We start from the raw sequence: 12,314 nt of genomic DNA on the forward strand, positions 1-12,314 counted from the left end.
GCCATCAGGTGACTATAAAGTCAACACTGAAATTAATGCTGACGTTGTGCTTTTCCCCAGAGGAAGTACAGAAAGGTGATGACGTCAAAATCTCCCGACAGTTTAAAGACTCTGTGATTCGACCGATCCTGAAGGTAACTCCGTGACACAAACACACGCAGATAAAAACGCACCTTGTTTTGTGAGAAATGTTGCCGTTTAACTATTTGTTCCTCTACAGCAGTGTACTGTAATTGGCCTGGGAGGCTGCGGTTGTCATTGTTCTTTGGTTCCTCTCCAGGCTCATTATCGGAGGGACGAGTTTCTGGGTCGGATCAATGAGATTGTGTACTTCCTGCCGTTCTGTCACTCAGAGCTCCTGCAGCTGGTCACCAAAGAGCTCAACTTCTGGGCCAAGAAGGTACGTAGCAACGTGCAGAGACGTCTTCACAGCACACTACATTATAGGGTTTGGGCCATATTGAAATTCCCCCACTGACGATATTGCTTTAAGAAAAACAACAATATACAAAATTATTGCGGTGAAGCATAAAGACAGCAAGAAACAAAAGAGAAAGACTGTATACTGCGCAAAATTCATAATAGGCGTTACTTAATTGAAAATCGTTCCGTCATCGTGGCCAAACCGTATCGTGTTGACCGTTAATCTCGTCATATCGCCGAAGCCTGCTTCATTTATATCACGGGCGTCCTCCAGTGGGCCCCGCCCACTTCATCCCACACGCAGATCAATATTATGTGCCGCTACTGCTCACTATAATGGGATTACAGTATTTAACATGTGGAGCCTTCATCAATATTTAATTATTGATATTACATCTGGTGTCCTGACAGCCAGCATGGACCCTGCAGGCAGCTCATAGGGACCTGACTCGTGTGTGTGTGTGTGTGTGTGTGTGTGTGTGTGTGTGTGTGTGTGTGTGTGTGTGTGTGTGTGTGTGTGTGTGTGTGTGTGTGTGTGTGTGTGTGTGTGTGTGTGTGTGTGTGTGTGTGTGTGTGTGTGTGTGTGTGTGTGTGTGTTTTTGTTTCTGTTTCTGTTATCTTTAATTTTTTAAGTGTTCACGTCTCATAATAACTGGTCTCTGTCTGAATGTGGCAGCGGAGCTATAAGCAGAAATCTCATTATTACAGAATCCTCATGAGCCATTTGTTTGTCACTCACTTATATTAAATAAATGAAATGTTCAGCGCCTTTAATATTTGTAATGTTGCATTATTACTGGTTATGTCTCTGGGGTAAAACACGGCACCTTATTTATTGAATGGAGTGTTAACATCAGTAGCTAAATGAGCCGCTCTGATCGCTACTATCGACTGGTGTTTGATTAAAACGCATTAAGGGCTTGTTGATTAGCGCTGGCAGACATGCTGCTTGACAGTATCTCCTCTCTGCCTCTGATTTCTTTCTCCTTCTCCGGCATCCACTCTTCCTGATTTGACTGTTTATGATACTCTTATCTACTGAAGGCCAACATCAGCACACACACACACACACTTAACCTCTCCTCTTCCCTGTCATTAGGCCAAGCAGCGCCATGGCATAAATCTTCAGTGGGAGCGCCCGGTTCTGGACCTGTTGGCGGGCGGGTATAACATGCACTACGGAGCACGCTCCATCAAACATGAGGTATGCAGGTGCTGTAACACACGCTGACTGCAACGTTTTAAAGGGCTTGAAGTTATAGTATATAGATCTGGAAGCTTTGCAACAGATCAGTAGAGCGAGCGAGGGGTGAAGACTAGTTTTCAGTTAAATGTCTTTACGCAGCAAAGCTCAAGAACAGCAATAATGGACCTTTCATTCAGGACTGTAATATGAATTAAGTAACAAATGATTGCAAAATATGCAATGTAGGAAAAGAAAGGGAAATAATGTCAGACTTCGCAGTAGGCAAACCTGTCAGTACACTGGTTTGAATCCTCACCACTGACCTCGTCACCGATCCCTCAGGTTGAGCGGCGCGTCGTCAACCAGTTAGCGGCGGCATACGAGCAGGAGCTGCTGCCCAAAGGCTGCACCCTGCGTCTGTCCGTCCAATCGGAGGACCAGGAGCGGAGCGCGCCCAGTCTGCGCCTCGAGGTGGTGGGAGAGGACAGCTCATCAAGAACGCTGGACATCCGTCCACCGCTCAGCCCTGAACACTAACACGACACAGAAACACAAGAGAGATGTGTACGCACACGTGTACACTCTCATCACACGCGCACACAATATCATCATCGTCCTCTTCTTAGTGTCAGGAGGAAGGGTGGTTCTTGATGGATGTTACCAATAAAAGTACCTCTGATGAAACACATCACTGCCTCTCTGTTTCAGGACACACGTGCAGTAATTACATGCCAACTTTTCCTCAATATGCAGTACAGTATCTGCCAACAGTGTGTGCTGTAAACAGTATATCAAGTCAGCCTACTTGACCGTTAAAGTTAATGTTACGACAGACTTTCATATCAGCTGGGACTGATATCATGAGCTGTGCACACAGTCTCGAGTGTAGGGTAGGTAAATGTGTTGCATGTTGATTAGCGCCGTGCAGCTTCACGAACGAACATCTCATCGTCGGTGGAATGACGCCATCGCGTTCGCTGAAACAAAAGATGTGCATCGTTAAGTTTGTAGTCGCTTACTGTCAGTCAACCTAGCTGTGACGTAGTGGTGAATGTTAATGTCCACTTTATAGTGTAGAACACTGACAACAGAGAGATAATTTAATATTTATTAAAGATATATATTATGAACAGTGGTATATCTGACAGTTTTGTCGACAGGAGGTCAAATGGGGAAATCATTTAATGGATATTGACAGGAGAATGTTAACAAGTAGCTAAACTTAAACCTCTTAAATACTTAAAAAGTTATTTGGTTTAAGAACTACGATGTTTTGCCAAAATTGGACGAATAACAGCCACTTTGAGTTTGTCCGTTTGCTGTGAAGAAGAGGGAAGTATTGATGACCGAAGATAGTTCGACATTGTCTGATTGTTGCCTGTGTTCACTTTAATGCACATTTCACTCACCAGCAGAGCTTCACTGATGCATGTTAGTGAACACAACCTGCTTATTCATCTCATTTCAGTAAAGAATGTGTAAGTGGAGAAAGACCAAACGTATATCGCAGCCCATTTGAATGATGGGTAATGAACCTGCCTTGTGAATTGTCTCTGTTGATGCATGTTGATGTAAAAAATAAAAGTCTCGTCTGTCACGACTGTGTTCTCTGGTGCTGTACAGTGTGTGTCTGCACAGCAAAGTCTATTCATAGAGGAATAACACTCAAAGTGTTGTTTCATAAATGTTTAAACAGCATGTTGACGAGGCGCCAAATGTAATCGAGCTACATTTTTAATTCTTGTATCCCAACCTCCACCGTGTAAATAAAGTCATCACAACAAAAAGGGAATTCCTCTGTTTTTTGTTCTGTTTGTGTCGCTCTGACACTCCTGATGGATTTGTTTGTGTGTGTGTGTGTGTGTGAGAGAGAGAGACTAGTGCCTGGGTGGGAACTCTGCAACAATAACGCTTGTCCACCTTGTGAAACAACATGACAGGGGAATTTTCTTGGAATTCTGCTCTGTGTGGGGGTCTGTGTCGGACGCTGGGAGGGAATGCGGCGCGCTAAATGCTACAGAAATGTAGAACGCATCTCTCTCACACACACACACACACACACACACACACCCTGCAGGAATGTCTTCCCTATAGGGAGGAATTAGCATTCAGGAAAAAGACACATTGACTCTTACTGTGCTCCTCCTGGACCCCCCAACAACACTCACACGTTTAGCCGGTTTTACACACATCTGCAGAGTCACAGCTGTCATTCCCTGTTGATTTGCAGTATTAACACCGGGATCATCTTCTGTGGGTTTGAAATATCGGTCAGCCAATTAGTCAGCACAAAATGAATAGCCAACAATTTTGGTGATCAATTAATCATTAATTTTCAAGCAAAAATTGCCAGATATTTGCTGTTTCCAGCTTATTAACTCTTGTTTTTCTATTATTGTAAATTAAATATCTTTGTGTTTTCAACTGTTGCTGTTCTTCAAATGCAATTTGAAGATGTCGTTTTGGGCTTTGGCAACTTGCAATGGGCACTTTTCAATATTTTCTGATATTTCAGTATCTAAATGATTAATCGGAAAGATAATCGTTGAATCAATAAGGACAATAATCGTTAGTTGCACCCCCGGTTTTCTTCCAATAAAACTTTTTAGAAATTCTGCTTCATTAATTCTCCTCTATTAGTATAGTTTTAATTATGTAAATCAATGTTGGCTCAGCAGTGCAGTGCATTACATTTTGAGGTTTGGTCCTCAAAAGGTCTGATCGTTTGTTGTACTTCCGGGGAACTGAGAAGAGGGGAAAGTATTTTCTATATCTGTCTGCCAACCACTCGGAATCTGAGCTTACTTTGTGGTTGTATTAATTGTAAATTGCACTGTAAACAAATTGTCAAATACTATTAAAATGTTATCCGCATTTTGTAAAGCTGATCAAAGGAGCAACAGCAGATGTTTTCAAAAGTGGGACTCTTGAAGTGGCTGCATCGAGATACAGTAGATCAGGTTTTTCTTTAATACCGCAATACTTTCTTTCCCCCTCTCTCTTATACCCTCAAACACATCTGCACTTTATGGTTTTAGGAAGTCAAGCTGGCGTGTGTGCGTGTGTGTGTGTATCCATTTACCCTCCCCGAGGAGGAAGACAAGAATAAGAGGAGGAGGGGGGGAGAGAAGAGGCTCTTAGTCTGTCCGTCAGGCTATTTCTGACTGCTGCCATTTCTCTGATTAGATTATGGAGAAACAGAAACCGGGCCCTCCATCGTCCTAACCTCCCTCTCACTCTATCTCGCTACATTTTGCTCAACCCTCCCCCCATCCTCAGCTTCTCTCTCTCTCCTCCACCTTTTCCTCTCAGTCCTTCCCTCTTCTTCCTCTGCTGTCCATCCGTCCGTCCCTCTCTGTCCTGGTGCGTCTCCTCCGCCTTCTGCTGCTGCTGCAGAGACGAGACGAGAGTTCAAGGTGCAAGAGAGAAGCGAAACAGAGAAGTGAGCGAGATGGTAAAGGTCAAACATGGGAGGAGGAAAGATGGGAAAACATTTTATATTCATACAAAAACATCTGTATTTCTCAGTATTCTTTGTTGCGTTACTGTGAATGTCTTTTCTTGGTCAAAGACCAGGGTCCAAGCAGCAGAAGCAGCAACACATGACCACAGATTAAGGCCTTCGTTGATGTTGCATGTTAGTGGCGCAAATTCTCTAAGCAAACTGTAATCAACCAAATTATTTAAAAAAACATTTGGGGTGCCCTAGTGGCCTCTGGGTTCAAGGTGCTGACCATGAACCACAAGGTCTCCAGTCTTTTGTCCAGACTGGGACCTCATTCCTCATCTCTTTCTCCTCTTATTCCTCTCATCTCTGTACTGTCAACTATATAGTAAATGCAAACAATGCCCAGAGTAATACAAATAGCAGTACAGGGCACGAGAGTTTCTTTGCGGAGTCATCAGCCCAGATTTGAGACGGTACTGTGTCTATTGGCATTTATTTTGATGCAATGGTTTCCAGTGTGTGTTTGAATGTGTCACATGATGCTTTATGAGAGTGAGTTCTGGCCCATGTGCTCTTCTTCTGAATACTATTATATGTTCTGTTCATAAAAAGATAAAGAAGTTTGGGTGTGTTTGAGTTTACTAGCAGCAGCAGCTGGGAGAGGTGCAGCATGCAGCCAGGTGGAGGTGGTGAATGATGCTCTCCCATTATCATATCTGTCCCCGCTCTTAACGGGGGATTTTCATCCGTGTCCCTCCGCACTCCTCTCATCTCTCCCTCTCCTTCTCATTGTGCTCCCTCAGGAAAGCGATCGATTTCACCTCCATTACCTCCATCCTCTCAGCCTTAAAGATGCTCCTCACTCGTGCAGCTGTGGAGCAGCACAGTTATCACAGCCTGCACGAGGCTTTTATTTTGGGTTTTTACATATGGTTGCTCAAATGAGACTTTGAGGCTCTCGGTGTTATCGGCATGGGTATGTTATGGTGGCTTTGTTGTGGTTCGGGGATGGACCAACGGACAGGGGTTTGCACACACCGGATGCCGTCCGGTTACCGCAAGGCAATCACGTGACAGTCCCCCGGGAGAATTAGCATAAAAGACAAATAAAGGACCCCACCAAAAAACACACCAGTCTGCCATCCTTTCTTTTAAAGAAAAGGAAAGAATCCATTCCGCCTAATTCGAACCTTGCTCAGGGACAGCTCGCGTGGCAGATTGCAGCCTAATTAGTTTAGAGGGAATTTAATTCAATTAACTTTCCACAGCTCCGCGCGCCCCGCCGCTGGGCTGCTTTCAGAGCGCGGGGCCAGAGCTCGAGATCTAATTAGCGTGTTTGGAGAAGCTCTCCTGCGCGCGGCCATCCCTCGCCCGCTCCAGCTGTGGTGTGTGTGTGTGTGTGTGTGTGTGTGTGTGTGTGTGTGTGTGTGTGTGTGTGTACCGTGGTCTCCCGGGACGTGTTTTTTTTTATCCTAAAAAGCTTCTTTTTTAAGTAACATGCCGTTATCCATTAGGATAATACAGGTCTGGTGCCGCAGTGGAGAGATGTACGCAGCATGTGAATAACCGCAGCTGCCCTGCGTCATATTCCGGCTGACGAGTGCATGTTGAATTGATGTTAGAGTGGACTTAAATTAGTGTGAGTGTAATTTGAGAGGGTAAAATGAATGGCCACATTTTGTAGCAACTGACAAAAACATCAGCCTGATGAGCCTTTGTGCTGGACATATATTCTCCCTCATTAGACTGTGTTGCACTTCACGTTTTTGATGCAATCTGATAATAACTTTGGCTCTTTGACTGAATTTTGCCTCATGTTGACTTGAGCTAAACTCATTTGAGTATTCGGGCAGATACGATGTTCCTCTGCGCCACAGTGGTTTATCTACGGGCGCTTTTATTGGTCCCAATGATGATATTTTGAACATGAACAATTGGTGCAATATGATGAGATTTTACATCCGAAAAAAAAAAACACGATTTCACTCCAGGCCTTTCTTCCAAATGTGGTGATTTTGGGGATGCCTCTGTGCCATCTCACGCTGTTTCGATTATGCATTACAACGCTTTTAACAACTTCTCTTCCTGTGTGCCAGATTACAACTATGACCCACATAAAGGGCACATTGTGGCCCATATCTGGCTCTCACCAATATTGGTACCAGTGTTATTTCTTTTATTTTCCTCTTGTAGAGAAGGCTTTACGGGCCCACGCTGGTTTTGATTATGTGCATCAACACTGTACCTGAGTGAAGAGTTGAATGTAACTCTTACACTGGGTGCTGTCGCTCCCGTCTCTAACCCGGTTAGATGCGCGCCGTCGTCTCGAGCCGGAGCGTCACGGTACATTCCGGTAATTGGGGATTGCAATGCGGGGACAGGCACACCGACGGGACCCCCGGCCGCTGAGCCCACCACCTCCTCCCTCCCTCCCTATCTCCTGCACCGTCTCTCATCCATCACCGGGCAAATCAAATGCACCGCCAGCCTCTGCTGCTGGAAAGGCGCATGGCCGATGTTAACGGCATGGCTCTGGGATTTTTTTTGATGTTATTTTATGCGCAATCAAATTCACCTACGAGAGGAGAGGCTCTTAAGAGGGGCGATGACACGACACATTTTAGTGACACTGCAGGTGGAGAGCCAGCTGCTCGGCTGTGCACGCGGGCCTGATGGGTTTAGTCAGCACAGTGAAGGAGGAAGTTGCAGCAAATAAAATAAGAAGTATGGTCCTAATAATTCAATTATAGAATCGTTTGCAAATATCTAAGATGCATTAATATGCTAGACTTTTAACAGGAGGTTACAAATTAATTAATCTATATTATGGACACGTGCTAAGATCAGAAAACGTTGTAAAGTGAGAGAATTCAATCAGTTATTTATTTTTGCGTATTTTGCACACAAGCAAAATAGATACAGGTGGCAATGAAATGATCATTAGGGGACTCATTTGATGCAGTGCGACGAAAACAGACTCTTATTCTATTCATGCTGTCCACATCGTGATTGGTTATAATTCAATAGGCACAACAACAACATCCAAGAAGGAGAAGATAGGCCAAATATAGGTCACAAATAATGTTAATGGTCAATTTAATTTATGGACTACTGTATATGAAGGTCATATAATCAAAACATAACTGACAGCATAAACTATTACAATTTGATTTTAATTTATTGATAACTGAAGCTCACACTACAACTGATTACAACGACTTTTAAAGTGATTTTAAAACACAGAAATGTGGTTATTTGTTAAAATAGTTGCAGCTGTTTTAACGATTTCTTAAAAATGAAGCTTTATCACATTAACTAAAATGTAATCTCAGAAGGAATCAAGACACTGTGGAGGGTTAATTCTTTACAGAGGGTGTGCACTATACAGCCTCACACACTATAGTCAATGTACCTTCATGTCTTTCCTTTCTTTTTTGTCCCCCTGGTTGCATTTTATTGCAGCAGCAACCATCACATGCTGATTATTATGGAATGTAAACTCAGTTTGACTATATGTGTTCATGATCGGACCAGTGGCACCGACTTCAATCAACTCTATATAAAACATAAATATAATAAAGTAATTATTAATTTGCGCATCTCGACAAAGAGGAGGGTTTCTATCCAGACCCGAGGATCAATAGCTGCCTCCGTTTTTACAGAAGCAGGAAAACGGCTTTCGGCTCATGTTGTTCTTTGAGCTTCCATGATGGATGGATCTGGCAGTCTCTGTCTCTCTCTGACTGACAGCTTCATTTGTTTTTCAGACCACCACCGCGTGTCACGGGACAGATACCGGGCTGCGGCCTCCCGCGCGGCTTTTCTTCACACCAGTGTCGCCGCTGTCCCATCTTTCACTCATCCCTTATCCCCATCATGTCTCTATCCATACACCTCTCCATCTCTCCATCAAGACCATCCAGCCATCCATCACAGAGACCAGTCTCTCCAACCCCACACCACCCCTGACGCACGCACACCCACACACACAAACACACACACACACACACACACAAGTTGCCCTATACATGCTGGCGTCGATAGAGCCAATCTGCATGCAGCCCCGCAGATCTCCAGTCGGCGTCTGAGGGGTGGAAGACCATCACAAACAATTACTGGGTGCAGGAGAGACGGGAGCAGAGAGGGAACAAATGTTGGGAATTTAATTAAGATTTTTCTACAGATCGTGAACCCTTTCGTGCTTGAAATAAACCAGGACGGACAGGACAATTACGGGGTGTGAATATATGGCCTGGTGCTTTTTTTTTTTTTAATAATACATTTTGCAACCACAGCGCAGAAAAGAGAATCTCTCAGCAAAAAATGTTTGGGTCAGGCTTTCCACCCTATAGTTAGTTATGATGCATCAGGGTCGTTAAACAGAGAGCCCAGTAATCAAGGGACACATAACGACAAATCAGAGAGAAATACCATGACTTTTATTATAATAATATATTCTTAACTATATGTTTTCCTTCGTTATACCTGAACTTGTGGTTTATTGCTTAACTGCCTTAATCGCTCCCGCTATTACAACCTGTTTTAATATTGGATATTGTTTTTTTAAATCAAGGACAAACTGATCACTGTAAAGTGAACCGATCCTTTAATGTTAACTCAATCATAACTTTGATTAGAAACGGACAGCCTATATGTTAAGTGCGTCCATAAGATTTCCCCCCTAATAACCCAGTCCTCCAATGGGGCCCATAATCCCTATAGTCGGGGTTCCTCTCTTAGGGGCCCTCAGGAGCCTCTAGGGGACCATTGTGTCCCCCTGTGTTGACTCAGACGTCATGAATGCCAAAGATCCCCGCAACTGTTTCCGTCAAATCGCCCCCATGAATGTAAAAGTCCAAAGTTAAAGCCTCCCCAGAGGAGAAGTCTCCCCCTGAGCTGGAGCACTATAGGGCGGATTAGTGGCCTGGAAGAGACCGGTCCCGTCTTTGAAGGGATTAAAGTTGAAATGCCTAAATGCAGGAGAACTCGCTGGCTGCTCTTTTTTGGGGGGGGGAGGCAGAAACGGCCTGGAGAGTTTAACTTTGAAACTGTTTAAGTTTCTCGGTAAACTCACCTCTGAACCCACCAGACGTGGGAGCTGATTGGTTAAATCACGAGGCTGATGACACGTATTTATTTAAATTGCTTCACAGGGATCGCACAGAACTCTATATCGGTGTTGCAGCATCTTATCTGAGTTCATTTAGGAAGGGAAACTATGCCATCTTGCATTTTGGGTCTCAAGCATCGAGGCCTATTGTCGTTATCTCTGGAAGGCATGGTGCACAAAATCTGAACATCTTTGCAGACGATTTTTTTCTTAATTGGAGCAAAACATTTGGGTTGATATTTTTGCATAAATAATTAGTTATTACTTGGAACACTGTGACTATACACATTCGACCCGAATCAGAAGTTTATATACAACAAGAATAAGACAAAAGACGAAGTCTGCGAACAACTAAAACTCGATCAAGAGCTGAGTGTAACTCAGATTACAAACTGGAATCATATAATGAGAACATGTAGAACATGTAGAGTGGACCAGAAGACTGGGAGATGTGTCCTCTTAAACTCAGAGAGCTCTCGTGGCCTTGATGAGTGACGCTCCATCTGCAACTGTATCAACAGGAGCCCCGCGTGCCGCCCCGCCCCAAACATCCACCAGCTCCTCACCGACCACACAACGAACGCTTTAAACAAATCGTATTATTTACACTTATTTGTAGTTTAAGCGAGTACAGGCGCGGCGAAAACACGCATGCGCGCGCGTGTGTGTTTTCTGGGTTAATGACATCAAGGAGCATCGCGTAAAGCCTCTGGTCAAGCAGAGATAAAAGCGCGCACTTTGGTGCGCGCGCGCTCAAGCCAAACTTAATTATTTCCCCGCATGCACGTTAAACGTAATTTTTGGTTTGTGGGTTGTGTTATTTAGTGAAATTTATCCACTAATAAAACGCCTGTTAATTTAATGAACACAGCCTGAAATGCAGCCGTGCCGGTTTTAAGACTGCATGGAGCGCGCGCCTGCCTGCCAGTATTCTGGTTTCAAGTCCTTTCTGTGTGTTTGCGCGCGCGCGTGTGTGTGTGATGGGGGCCGTGTGGGATATGACTTATCACATTGTATGACACCGAACAATAAACTTAAACCAATTTATGAAGCGTCAATGCGTTTATGGTTAGCCTGTCGCGGTTGCTCACTTGTCTCCGCAGCCAATTCCCTCTCTCGTCCTATAGATCAAAGTGACGCTCACTCTGGTGACATCTCCGTAAAAAGTGATCGGAATCAAATCAAAGCTTTTAATCTCACCAATCACCGTCACATCTGGACGTTTTCCACCACGTAAAGACTTCTGTGGCTGCGCTGCAGTTGTTTCCTTGTGCCGTGTGTGGGTCAGTGAAACTACATTGACCGGCTATCCGGAGCGTTATTTGGGGCTCAAGCTGCACCTGCTCATTGAGATGCATTTTAGTCACTTGCAAATAAGCTACTAATTACACTGTTTCGGCATAAACTAATCGTATAGGGGCTATCGCAAAAATATTCAGATATCAGACTCTCCAAGACCAGTGAAATGATGTATTTCCTGAGTGTAAGTTCTTCTTGTAGATGCGTTCAATATCGGACATAATTCAATCCCTAACCGAGCGAATATTGCTCCTTTATATTCAGTTTTTAGGCCTATCTTATCTTGTTATATTTGACCAAACGCTACATTCCTATTCATGGTGTTCCATCCCCAAATGTCCCAATCAGTCAGTCCTTCTGCCTGAATGCGAAACTATTGTACAACCGGTTTATGATTCACTTTTAGAGGCTGTGGTGTGCTGCTCTTTTCAGACTGAATTATTAGCTCGAGCGTTCCCTCAACATAGTGGGAAAAGAGAGGAAAGTGTTCACCTAAGCTCAGATAACAAGTATAGAAGTGCCCGTCTTGGCTTAAAATTGCTCCTTACATTTCTTCCTGGAGATTTAACTCATAAAAACGCAGTTCATAGCTTTATTTAAAGGAAATTGGAAGAAACCGACGCCTGGTTTTGGTTATATGTGAGCTGAGAAAACTTGACTCACCGGCATTAGAAGCGTCCGATAAAGGAAGCATCAACATTTCAACAATTTTAATGAAGAAGTCGTTGTTTTTTTAGATGATTTAACTCTGCTGACACCTGCGAGCTCGCGATGTTCTGGAGCGCGTGGGCGGTGCAGTGAGCGGTGGGAGGGGGAATAGGGGGGAGGGAGGGGGGGGGAAGGGGGGC

The 12,314-nt window shown here is 44.1% G+C and overlaps 1 protein-coding gene across 2 annotated transcripts in view; it reads left to right on the forward strand.

Moving 5' to 3' along the window:
- clpb (ClpB family mitochondrial disaggregase) overlaps positions 1–3,396 on the forward strand; it is a 29,200-nt gene extending 25,804 nt beyond the window's left edge. For both annotated transcript variants that reach the window (XM_076101094.1, XM_076101095.1), the window contains 4 exons: positions 61–134; positions 281–400; positions 1,523–1,627; positions 1,952–3,396. In XM_076101094.1, the coding sequence (XP_075957209.1) occupies positions 61–134; positions 281–400; positions 1,523–1,627; positions 1,952–2,146 (494 nt within the window). In that variant the 3' untranslated portion in view covers positions 2,147–3,396. The remainder of the gene's footprint in view (positions 1–60; positions 135–280; positions 401–1,522; positions 1,628–1,951) is intronic.
- The last annotated feature ends 8,918 nt before the right edge of the window (positions 3,397–12,314 follow it).

This window comes from Anarhichas minor, unplaced genomic scaffold (genome assembly GCF_050575085.1).
Source record: "Anarhichas minor isolate MPS153535 unplaced genomic scaffold, ASM5057508v1 ptg000026l, whole genome shotgun sequence".
Lineage (NCBI taxonomy): Eukaryota > Metazoa > Chordata > Actinopteri > Perciformes > Anarhichadidae > Anarhichas > Anarhichas minor.